The sequence below is a fragment of the Triticum aestivum genome, chromosome 6B (genome assembly GCF_018294505.1).
Source record: "Triticum aestivum cultivar Chinese Spring chromosome 6B, IWGSC CS RefSeq v2.1, whole genome shotgun sequence".
Taxonomy (NCBI): Eukaryota; Viridiplantae; Streptophyta; class Magnoliopsida; order Poales; family Poaceae; genus Triticum; species Triticum aestivum.
Window position 1 is genome coordinate 32,975,886 of NC_057810.1, and position 18,637 is coordinate 32,994,522.

The window sequence follows — 18,637 nt, forward strand, 5'->3', positions numbered from 1 at the left end:
CTCATTTGCCTAATTGCACATTAATCAGATCCGTCAGTTTTGTCAGGTACATCTGACTATCCAAAGTTTAGTTCGGTGGCCATGTTTGTCTGAAAGCAACTTAGGAGTATCTAATTTAGCACTGTCATCGGTTTAAACGGACAAAAGGTACAAGATGTTAATAACCAGAAGCTGACAGTCTCTGAAGCAAAGGCAGGTAACCAAACATACACAAAATGGATCGCAGCAATGGACAAAAAAGAGACAATGATTGAAAGGATTGCATCTTTAGCCATTCCAGACATAAATTAGGGATAAATTACAGCCCTGACTGGCCCGTTCATCAAACCAATGAAAGTGCCACTACAACTAGGCAATTACATACAGGATCCAAACAACCAAATCTCCTCATCCTCTCCCTGATATGGACCTAAGTAATGTCACGACAGTAGTCTATGGGGGCGGCTACTCCTTGGCAGCGACCTTCTTCTTGGGGGACTTGGTGGAGGTCTTCTTCTTGGGCGACTTGGCCTCCTTCTCGGCGGCGGCGGGGGACTTCTTGGGGAGCAGCACGGAGTTAATGTTGGGGATCACGCCGCCGTGGGCGATGGTGACGCCGGCGAGCAGCCTGCCGAGCTCCTGGTCGTTGCGGACGGCGAGCAGCAGGTGGCGCGGGATGATGCGGGTCTTCTTGTTGTCCTTGGCCGCGTTGCCGGCGAGCTCCAGGACCTGCGATCCAAAACGAAATCTGTCAGTTATCCGTCGAGCAGGAGAAGAACAGAGCAGAACAGGTGCTCGGGGACAGGAAAGATCGGCGCATACCTCAGCGGCGAGGTACTCGAGGACGGCGGCGAGGTAGACGGGGGCGCCGGAGCCGACGCGCTGGGCATAGCGGCCCTTCTTGAGGTAGCGCCCGATGCGGCCGACGGGGAACTGGAGCCCGGCCTTGACGGACCTGGTCACCGCCTTCTTCCTGTCGCCTCCCTTCCTTCCGGCCATCTTCTTGCTCCTTCTCCGGCGAGCTGGAAACTACTCGAGATGCGTGGGCGGCGGTGCGGGATCGGGATGCGCTCTGCTCTGAGTTTGTGGGTTGGGACGCCAGCGAGGGCGCGGCTTTTATTGGGAAGGTGCAGACTTCGTGGGACGGCGGCAGGGGGGAGCGATCCGCGTGACGCAGTGTGCCTGCCGTTGGATCTGTGAGAAGTGGGCGGTGGGGATTGGTTTGGGGGTGCGATCCGCGAGAGGGTCCGATCGGCCAATCAGAGCGCGGGGATTTGCATCAAGAAGGGATTTTGCTTTAATTAACACCTGGTTTTCTTTTTGTGCATCATTTAGGCATTTTCTTTCACTCTTATCTTGCATCTAATTGATTTTTTTCAGATGTAGTATTTGCTTATACATTTATGTATACCATTGTTTTGCTATTATCTAACGTTTCATTTGGATGAATGTACTAAGGCCCCAATTTGGATTTGATATTCTCCAAATTCCAATCCGGCTGTTTGGGATGCACACGAAAATAGTCGTCAAAAATAGAACAAATACATGCATGAAATTGACAACTTGTCCCTTGTTTTCCCCATCGACGGTGGCACCCAGGTAACCTCCCTTCGTCGGCCCTCCTTCTCCTTCTACTCCGGAACCTGAATACCGGATAACGCGGCTCGTTCCCCTCCTCCCATGCCCCCCATCTCCTCCTCACATGGCCTCTACGGCCTGGTCCTAGCCGTCTTTCGCCGCTTCTCCTCCAATATTAGAAGTATGAAAGGTACGTGATTTCGATGAAAGTAATTATCCTCACAATTTGTGTCCACTCAAATTGGCAACAATAGAACATATCCGACAAAATAGAAAGAAGAAGAAGAGCTCCAAGAATAACCTTAAGAACAAATCTTGGGAGGAGCGTAAGGATGGGCCTTACTATCCCAAGAATCTCCATCCTCTTTTCACTAAGGTAAAAAAATTCAATTTCACTAGCTTATTATAACAAAGTCGTGTCGAGGTTTTTGTGAAGGGTACGACCATTGGTACAAGCGTAAGTGCTCGTACCACACCATACTGTACCTCTATTAATTTTTTACCAATGCCAAGAGACTCAGTACGGGCAATGTCTTTGACGACGTGGTACAACCTATGTTACAAGCACGAGCACTCGTGCCATAGGTCGTCTTCCCCTCTGACTCCGAACCCCTAAAAATATTTCTTTTTCGCATGTGTGGAACCCAAGTTAGACCACCAGTACGAGCCCGGCCGCTCTGGCTGAAGGCCGTCTTCCGTTCTAGAAAAAAGATTGCTTTCGCCAGAACCCAATACATGCACGAATACGAGCACCAGCTCTCGACCCGACCACGTCTTTTTCTCTGGTTCCTCTATAACTTGCAAATTCTCTAGGAATTTGCCTTGTTTATTTCCTAATCTTCTTTAGTTATCCTTATCTCATGAAACACTATGGTTATGCCCTAAGGGGACCATCGACAGATTGTTGACCCAAATTGTCATTTCCAATATCAACCACATTCTCTTTAGGCGATTATGCCCTAATAAAGAGGCATTCCTTTGGTACTAATTGGAAGGATCGATGCGATCGACTAGAGGGGATGAACAAGAGACTACAAATTTTAAGCTTATCTTCTAATTTTAGGGAATTGTGGATAATGTAGGTCCTCTATATGTGCAACTAGGTGAACATGGCATATATGGCAAACAAGCTCAAAGAAAAATACAAGAGGCAATGCTGTAATTAGCAAGCCAACAAGCATACAAAAAAGTGAAGGAATGGGAATTATTAACCACAAGTGAGTTGAGAATGCATATTTTATCCCAAAGTTTGCACACTTCTGGTAGTGTTAATCTTTGTTGGAGCAGTGCCAAAGCCAAAGCTATAGAAGACCACAACGTGGCTCACTTTATTCTACCTTCGAGTCACCCCCAATGGATGAACCTCGAATCACTCGGTGTTGGTCTCGGAGGCTACCACCACACGTTTACAAACTTCTCCAGAGCACGCCATACGCAAGGAAGCTTATAGAGGAACCTCTACCACCTAGGAGCCCAAACTCCAAGAGTAAAAAGTATTGATGAAGAAATTGAGTGGGGAACACAAATCAGTTTGGTAGAAGTGTAGATTGACTCTTGCTCTCCCATATCCAAAAGTATTGGAGTCTTTGGGTAGAGGGATTGAGAGTATTAAGAAAAATGGAGGTTAGCAATGGTGGAGCAACTCTCAAGACATTAGGGTTGGGTTGGAGGAAGAAGTTGCTATTTGTACTCCTTCAACAAATCTAGTCGTTGTCCTCCTGGAGCCCCCCGTGCACACGGGGTCACCCGAGGCATTCCCCATACCTCATGGGCACGGGGGGTCATAGACACCATGGACATGTGGGTTACATAGGATTCGCACTTGACCCCGTGGACATAGGATGACAGGGGTCCCATGCACACGGGGATCCAGAGAATCAACCCTAGACCATGTGGGCACGTGGTAGGATGACAAATAACACATTTATGATGAGTTTGTGGTATTTCATGGATATAGCGTAGGGAATGTTGGTGTATGAGTTTGTTGTGTTCCATCACTTTCTTTCGAGCACCTTGACCCCTCCTAATGGTGTGGTTGCCCTAGGACTAAAATAAAGCGAAACCAAAGCTTCAAGTCATCAAAAAACCATATATTTATCCTTTTTGAAGTGTGTGTGTGGGGGAGGGGGTATACTATCTCCTTAATTATCAATCAAGGAACCAATGACGTGAGATAAGATTATAATAACCATCATTAGTTCCACTAACCATGGTGTCATCACACAAAAACACTCCCTCCATCTCAAATTAGTTGTCTTAGATTTGTCTAGGTGCACATGTATCTAGACACGTTTTAGTGTTAGGTACATCTGCATCTAAACAAATCAAATTCAACTAATTTAGGATGGAGGTAATATCACTTAGAGATAAATGCACTTTAAACATTAATTCCCAAAATGCACGACCCTAAAGGCATCGATGATTATATGTAGGTCTCGTTGGTCATCATGCCCATGAAATTTGTCATTGAACTCTTGGCCAACATAGTACAAAAAAATTTATTCGTGTGATGCATTAGAACTAACATGGTCTTATGAAGGGAAAACAATCCAAGATTGCCTATGCTGGGATTTTGAATATCTACACCTTTGTCAATTATCCAGAAACCAATTTTCATACTACAGTTGGATTTTGAAATGGCATTTGATAAAGTTAAGTACAAGTGTATATTGTCTATGTTGAATGAAAAAGTTTTTGGCCCTAAATGGCTTGGATGGGTTGAAATCCTACCGCCTAGGAGTACCCAACCTCCAAGAGTAACAAGAACGATGGGGAAAAGCTCAAGACTTGCTCAAATCATGAATTCCTTTGGTCAAGAGAGGGGGAGGGAGTGAATCTATCACTTGATTGGACAAATTCTCAAGAACTCTCTTGAATCCCTCCGGAATCTAGGATTTGGTGTATGAGGTTGCGGGAGAGAATGACATGTGTTCTAGGGTTAGTTCAAAGTGAATGGTCAACCTTCTCTCAGAGTGGAAGAATGCTATATATAGTGGTGGTGTAAATATGGTTGTTGAAGTGTAAGTGGTTGTGACGGGGCGAACATCCAACCATTTGAAATATCCACAAGATGCGCACAATATAGAGGAGAAATGCAGAGTTCCCAGACATCTGTCATGGTGCTGAACATTTGACGTTTGCATCGCGTAAACCTGCTTCGGTACTAGATAGATCAAGCCGGGTATCCGAGGAAGCCCTGGATGTCCGACCACTCAGGAACACCCAGACAACCGGCCTGGTAACGGACATCCGGCGAGCTCACCATTAAAACCTGCACACGTGCACACGTGCTGGGCAGGAGGAGTCGAATATCCGAGAGATACCCGGGCATCCGGCCACAGGACCGGACATCCGGCCAACAGAGATAGCAAGCACTTAAGGTGTTGATGAAGATAGCCCAGATATCCAGCTAGAGCCCGGGCATCCGGCATACCGATGTGTAATGCGAGCACCTAAGACTTACAAGAAGAGCTCCGTGAGATGTAAAGCTTGTGAACAAGAATGTAGAGTAGGATTGGTTAACAAGTTTAGAAAGAAGGAATTTGAGACCAAAATGACTTGAGCAAATATTTTACTAACACTATCGATCCCCTCTTAATAGAGCGGGGTCCCTATACTCAAGAAACATAAAACGAACTCATAAGCCTTTTGCTCTTTCTTCTTGAGCCATAGCTTTTCATTCGTCTATGATCCACACACACAACATAGTCGGGGACGGACACATGAGATTTACTTACTCCCTCCGTCCAGGTGCATAAGTCATCTTAGGTTGTGCACCACGACCAAGCGGAAGAATTACGAGAGAACTTAATGTTTATTTGCTAATTAATAGCATTGCATGCAATGAACTGACCACTTCATGTCGTGTTTGGTAGTCTCTGAAGGAAATATGCCCTAGCGGCAATAATAAAGTTATTATTTATTTCCTTATTTCATGATAAATGTTTATTATTCATGCTAGAATTGTATTAACCGGAAACTTGGTACATGTGTGAATACATAGACAAAATATATAGTCCCTAGTATGCCTCTACTGCACTAGCTCGTTAATCAAAGATGGTTATGTTTCCTAACCATAGACATGTGTTGTCATTTGATGAACGGGATCACATCATTAGGAGAATGATGTGATGGACATGACCCATCCGTTAGCTTAGCATTATGATCGTTATAGTTTCATTGCTACTGCTCTCTTCATGACTTATACATGTTCCTCAGACTATGAGATTATGCAACTCCCGAATACCGGAGGAACACTTTGTGTGCTACCAAATGTCACAACGTAAAAGGGTAATTATAAATGTGCTCCACAGGTGTCTCTGAAGGTGTTTGTTGGGTTGGCATAGATCAAGATTAGGATTTGTCACTGCGTGTTTCGGGGAGGTCTCTGGGCCCTCTCGGTAATGCTCATCACTATAAGCCTTGCAAGCAATGTGACTAATGAGTTAGTTGCGGGATGAAGTATTACGAAACGAGTAAAGAGACTTTCCCGTAACGAGATTGAACTAGGTATGATGATACCGACGACCAAATCTCAGACAAGTAACATACCGATGACAAAGGGAACAACGTATGTTGTTATGCGATTTGACCGATAAAGATCTTCGTAGAATATGTAGGAACCAATATGAGCATCTAGGTTCCGCTATTGGTTATTGACCGGAAGTGAGTCTCGGCCATGTCTACATAGTTCTCGAACCCGTAGGGTCCACACGCTTAACGTTCGATGACCATTGGTATTATGAGTTTATGTGTTTTAATGTACCGAAGGTAGTTCGGAGTCCCGGATGTGATCACGGACATGACGAGGAGTCTCGAAATGGTTGAGACATGAAGATCAATATATTGGAAGGTTATGTTTGGACATCGGAATAGTTTTGGATGAGTTTGGGCATTTACTGGAGTACCGGGAGGTTACCGGACCCCCCCCCGGGGGGGGGGGGGTCAATGGGCATTCATGGGCCTTAGTAGAAAATAGAGGGCAGCAAGGGAGCTGTGGGGCGTGCCCCCTAGGCCCAAACTGAATTGGTTTAGGGCTTGGGGGGCGGCCCCCTCTTTCCTTCTCCCCTCCTCCTCTTTCCTTCCCCTCCTAGTTGGACTAGGAAAGGGGGAACCTACTCCTAGTAGGAGTAGGATTCCCCCCTTGGGGAGCACCCTATGAGGCCGCCGACCCCCTCCCCTTGCTCCTTTATATATGGGGGCCGGGGGCACCCTAGAACACACAAGTTGACAATTGTTTTAGCCGTGTGCGATGCCCCCCCTCCATAGATATCCACCTCAGTCATATCGTCGTAGTGCTTAGGCGAAGCCCTGCGCCGGTAACTTCATCATCACCGTCACCACGCCGTCGTGCTGACGAAACTCTCCCTCGACCTCAGCTGGATCTAGAGTTCGTTGAATGTCACCGAGATGAACGTGTGCAAATCGCGGAAGTGTCGTACCTTCGGTGCTAGGATCGGTCGGATCGTGAAGACGTACTACTACATCAACCGCGTTGTCATAATGCTTCCGCTTTCGGTCTATGAGGGTACGTCCCTCTCGTTGCTATGCATCACCTATGGATAGATCTTGCGTGATCGTAGGCTTTTTTTTTGAAATTACTGCATTCCCCAACAGTCTCAAGTCATTGAAAGCATACATGCGCCACATCTCTTATTGGGTGATTCCTTTATGTATGTCAAAAAACAAGAAACAAGGTGAGAGTTAATGCATTGTACCTAACTGTTTTGGTATTATTTGGTTTTCGTAAGCTGACTTATACACCTAGATGAAGGCAGTAACAAACATGGTTAGTCCCCTACATGTATATCGCCATCAACATCAAAATATGATGCAAGGGCATGATTGCACTTTCACTTGACGCCACGCTCCCATGTCATCGAGAAGCTTCAGTAGGTGAACTGCCTAGATATCGTCATGATTATTTGAAGTTCTATCAATTGCCCAACAGTAATTTCTTTACCCACCGTGTGCTATTTTTCTTGAGAGAAGCCACTAGTGAAACCTACAGCCCCCGGGTCTCTTCTTAGTCATATTTGCCTTCGAGATCTATTTTTATTTGCTTTTGTTTTCAGATCTATTAATCCAAAAATGCAAAAGTACCTTGCTGTAATTTTTATTTATTTATTTTATCTTGCGTTCCCGCGAGATCTATTTATCCAATCTACTACAATTTTACCTATCTTTTTACCCGTGAGGGATTGACAACCCCTCTCTTACGTCGGGTTGCAAGTATTTGTTCTTTGTGTGCAGGAGCTATTTACATGGTGTTGTGTGGTTCTCCTACTGGTTCGATAACCTTGATCTCATCACTGAGGGAAATACCTACCGTTGTTGTGCTGCACCATCCCTTCCTCTTTGGGGAAATACTGACGTAGTTCAAGCAAACATCAGTGGCTTGCCATCAAGTAGATCCTTGGATTTAGCTAGGTTACCTGTTTCATTGCTTGGTTTTCTACCTGTTAAAGAGAAGCTTAGGTCTATATAGATTCCTGAGGTAATATCCATTGTTTCTCATATTTTAGTTACAACTGATTCCTCAGTTCTAACTCCTTCATGTTATTTTCATTATTTGTCCTCTTTGTACCACTGTTTATTTCAATTTCTGAAATAAGGATGGCCTTGGTGGCTTCAAAATATGCAGGACCGTATTTACTTGCACTTTGTTTATATATGGTTGATGCTAGATTCTTCTAGAAAATTTGTTGTTACATTAGTGGTCTAGCTAGATTGCAAGGAAGGGGTTGTATCTTTCCTTGCTTTGTTTGATCCTGGAAGATGGGCGTCAGTAGGTGAACTAATTGATTTTGATTTCATATTATTGTGCATGCTTCTAGTGTGGGATTATATTATATTATTAGGTTTATCATGCTCCTGATTTTGCTATTGACTGTGTTTTTCAGTTAGTGTCCTATTGTTGATCTGTGATCTGTCGTCGATTGTTGCTGCCGCTCGGTTGATAATTTACAACTCATGTTTTTCTACCCCTACTTGTTTGTGAGGAGACAGGGCTGTGTCCATCCTTCGGCCGTCTTTGCTTCGATCCGCACACACTTCACATTTGATGATAAGAGTTGCAGCTCCATTATTTCCTTGTTCTAAACTCTCAAAAGCACGTGATGTCGTGGCAGCAGCAATGGAGGTCTCCAAGGCCCCTTCCTCTTCTAGTTTGGCAACCCACCAGCCCTCCAAGGTTAGTGCTCCTAATGATCGAGAATTCCTTTATCGATTAATCGTGTGCGTCTCCAAGAAGCATAGAGGTTATTATATGTAATGGTTTCCATTCTTATGCCTAGAGATTCTTGAGACATAGCACAGTGCCAATGCGGTGTGCTTCGACGTGGATTGCACGGTATGCTTGGATGAGGGTATTAATGAGCTTGCTGATTTCTGTGGGGCTGGGCAGGCGGTTGTCGAGTGAAAGACAAAGTAATGGTCACATTTTCTGGAGTATATTAGTTGTTTAGCCTATAATATCTTCCGAAAACTAATCTTGGCCTTATTATTCTCAGGGCAATGACAAGACCGTTCTATTTGAAGAGGCTCTTCCTGCCTGGATCTCTTTAATTAAGTTATCTCTGTCCCAAGTTGAGGATTGTTTGGAGAAGAGGCCACCGAGGTGACCTTTTACAAGTCCCAGCTTCAAGTTAATCACTATTTAGCTGCCACTTTTGCATTCCTATATTGAACCATCTGAGATTCCCCAGCTCTATTATTCTTGTATTGGAATGGTTATATATGTGCTACTGAACATAGAATAATGATCTTAGGAATGCTTAACTGGTTTTACTCGGCTTCTCTTTTTAAGCTAATACGAAAAATAATAGCTACAATATATGCAAAATTTGTTTGGTACCACAGTAAAAATGCGATTTCAGAATAGTACCACCACATGGTATAAGTTCATTTCAATAACACTGAATGATACATGTCTAAGTTCATTTTAATAACACTAAATGAGACATGTCTAAGTTCATTTTAATAACACTAAATGAGACATTAAAATCTGCCCATACCACTTCAGTCTTAACCTTTAGGTTGTTACATTCCCTACAACCACAACATAACCCTTTTGACTTATTTGCCTCATGGGTTAATTAGATATTTCCTAAGATTTCTGGCTACATAATAATTCTAAGGCAGTATTTGTTTCATTTATTCATCACTGCAACATATGTAAATTTTGTGTTGGTTATGCATTATTTATCTTCCTAGTTCATTGACATGTTTATATGTTTGTATCTGCAGGATTTCTCGTGGAAATGTTGATTTTATTAATACATTAAAAGCCAATAATACTAAAGTATTCCTTGTGTCCGGAGGTTTCCGGCAAATGATCAAGGTATATCTTCACTAAACAGTTGCACTAATGATACTTTTGGAATATGGATTATCCGAACATAGTCAAGATGCTTTTAAGATATCCATAGTTTGAGTACAGAAATTGGTTCTAAATTTTCCTTCTATATTATTTGTTGAACAATAAACGAGGATATGTTTCTTCCCATGATCTAAAAGCAACCATTCCTCTTTTCTTCACTTGAGAACATTTTAAATTTATTTTTGTGATTAAAGTTTCACATACATGCTTAAAGAGTCATTGTTGGACTATTTTTCTTGTTTCCAGTCTTTGGTGTTTGGTCTTGGGATTCCTACTGAAAACATCATAGAAAACCAATTGCTATTTGGATCATCTGGCTTTTAATACACAGAGCCCACTTCTCGAAGGTGCTAACCAGGCCAACAAAAAGGGCTCACCTGCTAATAAGGTTTGAAAATCCTCATAGTGGTCAACTGAGGTGTATTCAGGCCTAGAACTTACAGAGCTGTGATAAAAAGTGTGGTCAACATAGGTGTATTTAACCAAACTAATGTGACCTTCTTTTAGATTTCACTCGAGATTAAATTTTCACAGAGATTTAATTGAGATTTATTAAACTGCTTTTATATTATATGTTGGTTTGTTCCTTTATACTCCAAAAGAAAAAAATGTCTAACAAAACTCTGGCAATGATTTGAAGTATCAGTTTGCCTGCCTTTTATTGCACTCATTGGATAATTGTCTACTTTCAAATTGTTATGACCTTTGATCCATATAACTAAGTGAGTGTTCTATCTTTTCAATTTCTCTCTATCTGTGTCTGTGTTTTGATCCATTTTCAGGATAGAAATGTTCCTCGGCACCATGAAAAACATCAACAGAGGAACAACCTTTTATTTTATTTTATGTTGCCTCTACTATATTGTTGTTGCCACAAGGATTTACCTGGACACTGAGCCACCATGATGTGTTTAAAAATGATTACATTATCCTTTTCTAACCTGATGGTGTTAGAAACATCTTGGCATTCAAGCAAGATTAGTTCATTGTTTATTAATTACAATTATGTAAAAAAATCACTAGCCATTGCTTGACAGAAAATATTTTGATATGCCAGCATGTGCACGGGCTATTCACTAGTACCGGTAAATGTTATTTACATGTTTTGGATCATGGATGATTGTTTTGAATGAAAAAAATATCAGATAAAAGAAAGCATGTGATAATGCTGATAGATTGAATTTTTGGTGTCCATACGTCGTAACCGTACTTTATTAGATATGGTGCGATCTATGATGTCTCTTACTGATTTACCGCTATCGTTTTGGGGTTATGCTTTAGAGACGGCTGCATTCACTTTAAATAGGACACCATCAAAATCCTTTGAGACGACGCCTTATGAAATGTGGTTTGGCAAGAAACCGAAGTTGTTGTTTCTTAAAGTTTGGGGCTGCGATGCTTATGTGAAAAAGCTTCAACCTGATAAGCTCGAACCCAAATCGGAGAAGTGCATCTTCATAGGATACCCAAAGGAGACTGTTGGGTACACCTTCTATCACAGATTCGAAGGCGAAATATTTGTTGCTAATAATGGATCCTTTCTAGAGAAGGAGTTTATCTCGAAAGAAGTGAGTGGGAGGAAAGTAGAACTTGATGAGGTAATTGTACCTTCTCCTGAATTGGAAAGTAGTTGATCACAGAAATCAGTTCCAGTGATTCCTACACCAATTAGTGAGGAAGCTAATGATGATGATCATGGAACTTCGGATCAAGTTACTACCGAACCTCGTAGATCTTCCAGAGTGAGATCCGCACCAGAGTGGTACGGTAATCCTGTTCTGGAAGTCATATTACTAAACCATGGTGAACCTATGAACTATGAGGAAGCGATGATGAGCCCAGATTCCGTGAAATGGCTTGAGGCCATGAAATCTGAGATGGGATCCATGTATGAGAACAAAGTGTGGACTTTGGTGGACTTGCCCGATGATCGACAAGCCATAGAAAATAAATGGATCTTCAAGAAGAAGACTGACGCTGACGGTAATGTTACTATTTACAAAGCTCGACTTGTTGCAAAAGGTTTACGACAAGTTCAAGGAGTTGACTATGATGAGACTTTCTCACCCGTAGTGATGCTTAAGTCTGTCAGAATTATGTTAGCGATTGTCGCATTTTATGATTATGAAATTTGGCAAATGGATGTCAAAACTGCATTCCTGAATGGATTTCTGGAAGAAGAGTTGTATATGATGCAACCAGAAGGTTTTGTCGATCCAAAGGGTGCTAACAAAGTGTGCAAGCTCCAGTGATCCATTTATGGACTGGTGCAAGCCTCTCAGAGTTGGAGTAAACGCTTTGATAGTGTGATCAAAGCATATGGTTTTATACAGACTTTTGGAGAAGCTTGTATTTACAAGAAAGTGAGTGGGAGCTTTGTAGCATTTCTAATATTATATGTGGATGACATATTGTTGATTGGAAATGATATATAATTTCTGGATAGCATAAAGGGATACCTGAATAAGAGTTTTTTGATGAAAGACCTCGGAGAAGCTGCTTACATATTGGGTATCAAAATGGAGATAGATCAAGACGCTTAATTGGACTTTCACAAAGCACATACCTTGATAAAGTTTTGAAGAAGTTCAAAATGGATCAGTCAAAGAAAGGGTTCTTTCCTGTGTTGCAAGGTGTGAAGTTGAGTCAGACTCAATGCCCGACCACTGCAAAAGATAGAGAAAAAAATGAAAGTCACCCCCTATGCTTCAGCCATACATTCTATCATGTACGCAATGTTGTGTACCAGACCTGATGTGTGCCTTGCTATAAGCATAGCAGGGAGGTACAAAGTAATCCCGGAGTGGAGCACTGGACAACGGTCAAGAACATCCCGAAATACCTGAAAAGGACTAAGGATATGATTCTCGTTTATGGAGGTGACAAAGAGCTCGTCATAAACGGTTACGGCAATGCAAGCTTTGACACTGATCCGGATGACTCAAAGTCGCAAACCGAATACGTATTATCATTGAATGGAGGAGTTGTCAGTTGGTGCAGTTCCAAGCAGAGCGTCTTGGTAGGATCTACGTGTGAAGTGGAGTACATTGCTACTTCGGAAGCAGCTAATGAAGGAGTTTGGATGAAGGAGTTCATATCTGATCTAGGTGTCATACCTAGTGCATCGGGTCCAATGAAAATCTTTTGTGACAATACTGGTGCAATTGCCTTGGCAAAGGAATCCAGATTTCACAAGAGAACCAAGCACATCAAGAGACGCTTCAATTCCATCCATCATCAAGTGTCGGAACGGACATAGGGATTTGCAAGATACATACGGATCTGAATGTTGCAGACCCGTTGACTAAGCCTCTTCCACGAGCAAAACATGATCAGCACCAAAGCTCCATGGGTGTTAGAATCATTACTATTTAATCTAGATTATTGACTCTAGTGCAAGTGGGAGACTGAAGGAAATATGCCCTAGAGGCAATAATAAAGTTATTATTTATTTCCTTATTTCATGATAAATGTTTTTTATTCATGCTAGAATTGTATTAGCCGGAAACTAAGTACATTACATGTGTGAATACATAGACAAAACATAGTGTCCCTAGTATGCCTCTACTTGACTAGGTCGTTAATCAAAGATGGTTTTGTTTCCTAACCATAGACATGTGTTGTCATTTGATGAACGGGAGCACATCATTAGGAGAATGATGCGATGGACATGACCCATCCGTTAGCTTAGCATTATGATCGTTACAATTTCATTGCTACTGCTTTCTTCATGACTTATACATGTTCCTCGGACTATGAGATTATGCAACTCCCAAATACCGGAGGAACACTTTGTGTGCTACCAAATGTCACAACATAAAAGGGTGATTATAAAGGTGCTCTACAGGTGTATCCAAAGGTGTTTGTTGGGTTGGCATAGTTCGGGATTAGGATTTGTCACTTCGTGTTTCGGAGAGGTATCTCTGGGCCCTCTCGGTAATACTCATCACTATAAGCCTTGCAAGCATTGTGACTAATGAGTTAGTTGTGGGATGAAGTATTACGAAACAAGTAAAGAGACTTGCCGGTAACGAGATTGAACTAGGTATGATGATACCGACGACCGAATCTCGGGCAAGTAACATACCGATGACAAAGGGAACAACGTATGTTGTTATGCAATTTGATCGATAAAGATCTTTGTAGAATATGTAGGAGCCAATATGAGCATCCGGGTTCCGCTATTTGTTATTGACTGGAGATGTGTCTCGATCATGTCTACATAGTTTTGGAACCTGTAGGGTCCGCACGCTTAACGTTCGATGACAATATGTATTATGAGTTATGTGTTTTTATGACCGAAGTTTGTTAGGAGTCCCAGATGAGTGTCTCGAAATGTTTGATACATAAAGATTGATATATTGGACATCTATATTCGGACACCATAAGTGTTCCGGAAAAGTTTCGGATAAAATCGGAGCGCCGGAGGGTTACCGGTACCCCCGGGGGAACTAATGCGCCACATGGGCCTTAGTGGAGAGAGGGGGGGGGCGCCCCCCCTTTCCTTCTCCCTCTCCATCTCCTTCCTTCCCCCTCTCCCCCTCTTGGTGGAATCCTACTAGGATTAGTAGTCCTAGTAGGAATCCCCTTGTGGGGCGCGCCCTAGGAGGGCCGGTCGGCCTCCCTCTTGCTCCTTTATATACGGGGGCAGGTGGTCACCCTAGAACACACAAGTTTCTCTCCCAACCGTGTGCAGTGCCCCCCTCCACAGTTACACACCTCGATCATACCATCGTAGTGCTTAGGCGAAGCCCTGCGCAGGTAGCATCATCATCACCGTTGCCATGCCGTCGTGCTGACGTAACTCACCCTCGTCCTCAACTGGATCAAGAGCACGAGGGACGTCATCGAGCCGAACATGTGCTGAACATGGAGGTGCCGTACGTTCGGTACTTGATCGGTTGGATCACGAAGACGTTCGACTACCTCAACCACGTTATTGAAACGCTCCCGCTTTCGATCTACGAGGGTATGTGGACACACTCTCCCCTCTCGTTGCTATGCGTCACTGATGTCTACTACACAACCTTCTTCTTGTAGATGTTGTTGGGCCTCCAAGTGCAGAGGTTTGTAGGACAGTAGCAAATTTCCCTCAAGTGGATGACCTAAGGTTTATCAATCCGTGGGAGGCGTAGGATGAAGATGGTCTCTCTCAAACAACCCTGCAACCAAATAACAAAGAGTCTCTTGTGTCCCCAACACACCCAATACAATGGTAAATTGTATAGGTGTACTAGTTCGGCGAAGAGATGGTGATACAAGTGCAATATGGATAGTAGATACAGGTTTTTGTAATCTGAAAAATAAAAACAGCAAGGTAACTAATGATAAAAGTGAGCGTAAACGGTATTGTAATGGTAGGAAACAAGGCCCAAGGTTCATACTTTCACTAGTGCAAGTTCTCTTGACAATAATAACATAATTGGATCATATAACTATCCCTCAACATGCAACAAAGAGTCACTCCAAAGCCACTAATAGAGGAGAACAAACGAAGAGATTATGGTAGGGTACGAAACCACCTCAAAGTTATCCTTTCTGCTCGATCTATTCAAGAGTCTGTAGTAAAATAACACGAAGCTATTCTTTCCGTTCAATCTATCATAAAGTTCGTACTAGAATAACACCTTAAGACACAAATCAACCAAAACCCTAATGTCACCTAGATACTCCATTGTCACCTCAAGTATCCGTGGGCATGATTATACGATATGCATCACACAATCTCAGATTCATCTATTCAACCAACACAAAGTACTTCAAAGAGTGCCCCAAAGTTTCTACCGAAGAGTCAAGACGATAACATGTGCCAACCTCTATGCATAGGTTCATGGGCGGAACCCGCAAGTTGATCACCAAAAGATACATCAAGTGGATCACGTGATATCCCATTGTCACCACAGATAAGCACGGCAAGACATACATCAAGTGTTCTCAAATCCTTAAAGACTCAATCCGACAAGACAACTTCAAAGTGAAAACTCAATCCATTACAAGAGAGTAGAGGGGGAGAAACATCATAAGATCCAACTATAATAGCAAAGCTCGCGATACATCAAGATCGTGCCATAGAGAGAACACGAGAGAGAGAGAGAGATCAACCCCGAGGGTGAACTACTCCCTCCTCGTCATGGAGAGCGCCAGGATGATGAAGATGGCCACCAGTGAGGGATCCCCCCTCCGGCAGGGTGCCGGAACGGGCTCCCGAGAGGTTTTTGGTGGCTACAGAGGCTTGCGGCGGCGGAACTCCCGATCTATTGTTCGCTTCGATATTTTTAGGGTATATGGGAATATATAGGCGAAAGAAGTCGGTCGGGGGAGCATCGAGGGGCCCATGAGACAGGGGGCGCGCCCAGTAGGGGGGGGAGGGTGCCCCCACCCTCGTGGCCACCTCGAAGCTTCCTTGACTTCAACTCCAAGTCTCCTGGATCACGTTTGTTCCAAAAATCACGCTCCCGAAGGTTTCATTCCGTTTGGACTCCGTTTGATATTCCTTTTGTTCGAAACACTGAAATAGGCAAGAAAACATCAATATGGGTTGGGCCTCCGGTTAATAGGTTAGTCCCAAAAATAATATAAAAGTGTATAATAAATCCCATAAACATTCAAAACAAATAATAAAATAGCACGAATGCTTCATAAATTATAGATACGTTGGAGACGTATCAGCATCCCCAAGCTTAATTCCTGCTCGTCCTCGGGTAGGTAAATGATAAAAGAAAGAATTTATGAAGTGTGAATGCTAGCAGGTGCACAAGTTTGATCAACGATAATTTCAATCACCTTTTCTAGCATGATTATATGTCATAACAGTAGTTCATCTCATAAAACTTCTCACGATCAAGTAACAAGCTATTCACATGTTAAAGCATAGGCCATAAACTTTCTTGAAAACTAGCAAATTTCATTCTTAGTCATCAAACAATTACAATTCATCTTATTTTCGGGAAGGGTCCATGTCAGAGCTTTGATTTAGCAAACTCCACATACTCAACTATCATATAGTCTTCTACAATTGCTAACACTCACGCAATACTTATGGTTATGGAGTTTTAATCGGACACTGAGAAAGATAGGGGCTTATAGTGTTTCCTCCCAACGTATTCACCTTTGGGTGATGTCAACAATAATAGTTCATGCTAACTTACATCCAATTGGATATATATATATATATATATCCTGATATATATATATATATATATATATATATATATATATATATATATATATATATATATATATATATATATATATCAGGATCTTTCCAACACGAGGTGCTTGCCAAAGGATAAAATGAAAAAAGGAAAGCTGAAGATCAGCTTGACTCTTGCATAAAAGTAAAAGATAGGCTCTTCGCAGAGGGAAGCAGGGATTTTGTAGAGGTGCCAGAGCTCGATTTTGAAATAGAGATAAATAGTTTTGAGAGGTATGATCTCATTATCAACATAACAACCAAGAGTTCCTAATATCTTCCATACTACATACATTATAGGTGATTCCCAAACAGAATGGTAAAGTTTTTACTCCCCCTCCACCAATGATCACACTCCACGGCCATCCGAAACAACGGGGTACCGTCCATACCAACAACAGTCCTGGGGGAGTTTTGTTTTAATTATTTTTAATTTGATTTTGATCTTTTGATCATGGGACTGGGCATCCTGGTTACCAGCCATTTTTCTCGTGAATGATGAGCGGAGTCCACTCATCTTGAGAATAACCCACCTAGCATGGAAGATACTGATAGCCCCTAGTCGCTACATGAGCGATTCGAGCATACAAAACAGATTATTACTTGAAGGTTTAGAGTTTGGCACATGCAAATTTACTTGGAACGGCAGGTAAATACCGCATATAGGTAGGTATGGTGGACACTCATGGCAAAAACTGGGTTTAAGGATATTTGGAAGCACAAGTAGTATCTCTACTTGGTGCAAGGAATTTTGGCTAGCATGAGGGGGAAAGGCAAGCTCAACATGTTTGAATGATCCATGACAATATACTTTAACTGAGATGTGAGAAAACATAACCCATTACGTTGTCTTCCTTGTCCAACATCAACTCTTTAGCATGTCATACTTTAATGAGCGCTCACAATTATAAAAGATGTCCAAGATAGTATATTTATATGTGAAATCTCTCTTCCTTCAATATTATTTCATGAACTATTCAAGTGACCAATACAATGCTTGCTAACCTTCAATAAATTTACAACCTCTACTTCTTAGATGTGAAGTCATTACTCCCCATGGGATAAGCAAATGAAAAATATATAATTTTAGATTTATGACATTCAACTCATTCAACCATTTACTCATAGGATATAAGTGAAGCACATGAGTAAATGACAAACTACTCCAAAAAGATATAAGTGAAGATCAATGAGTAGCTAAATAATTGTGTAACTATGTGAAGACTCGCTCTCAGCCCGGCCCCCACGTTGCTCCTTCCCCAGGGCGACACGGGCGGCCGCCAACTCCCCCCGGCCAAAGCTCCCCTCCCTCCTCCTCCCTCCTCCTCCCTCTCACCGTCGCCGCAGCCTTCGGCGGGCAAAGCCCGCACGGAGCCGCCGCCGGCGGGATCTTCTCCTGCCCGGTGGCTTGGCTTGCTCGCGAGGTGGAGAACTCGTGGCGGATGATGGTGGTCGGTGGTGCCTGGCCTGGCGCGGCCCGCGTCGTCGCATCTGGTGGTGCGGCTGGC

General features: G+C 42.8%; 1 protein-coding gene and 1 pseudogene across 2 annotated transcripts in view; one reads left to right on the plus strand and one right to left on the minus strand.

Annotated features, from left to right (window-relative positions):
* Positions 1-250: 250 nt before the first annotated feature.
* The window catches only part of LOC732714 (histone H2A.1-like), an 81,173-nt gene continuing 62,786 nt past the window's right edge, over positions 251-18,637 (minus strand). Inside the window, exons 1-2 of one of the 2 annotated variants that reach the window (XM_044554674.1) lie at positions 802-1,084; positions 251-708 (exon numbers count right to left, since the gene is read on the minus strand). In XM_044554674.1, coding sequence (XP_044410609.1) covers positions 445-708; positions 802-978 — 441 coding nt within the window. In that variant the 5' untranslated portion in view covers positions 979-1,084 and the 3' untranslated portion in view covers positions 251-444. Of the gene's footprint in view, positions 709-801; positions 1,085-18,637 lie in introns of those variants that run through there. The other variant, XM_044554673.1, reaches the window with a different exon arrangement.
* LOC123134735 (phosphoserine phosphatase, chloroplastic-like) lies at positions 1,660-10,843 on the plus strand (annotated as a pseudogene).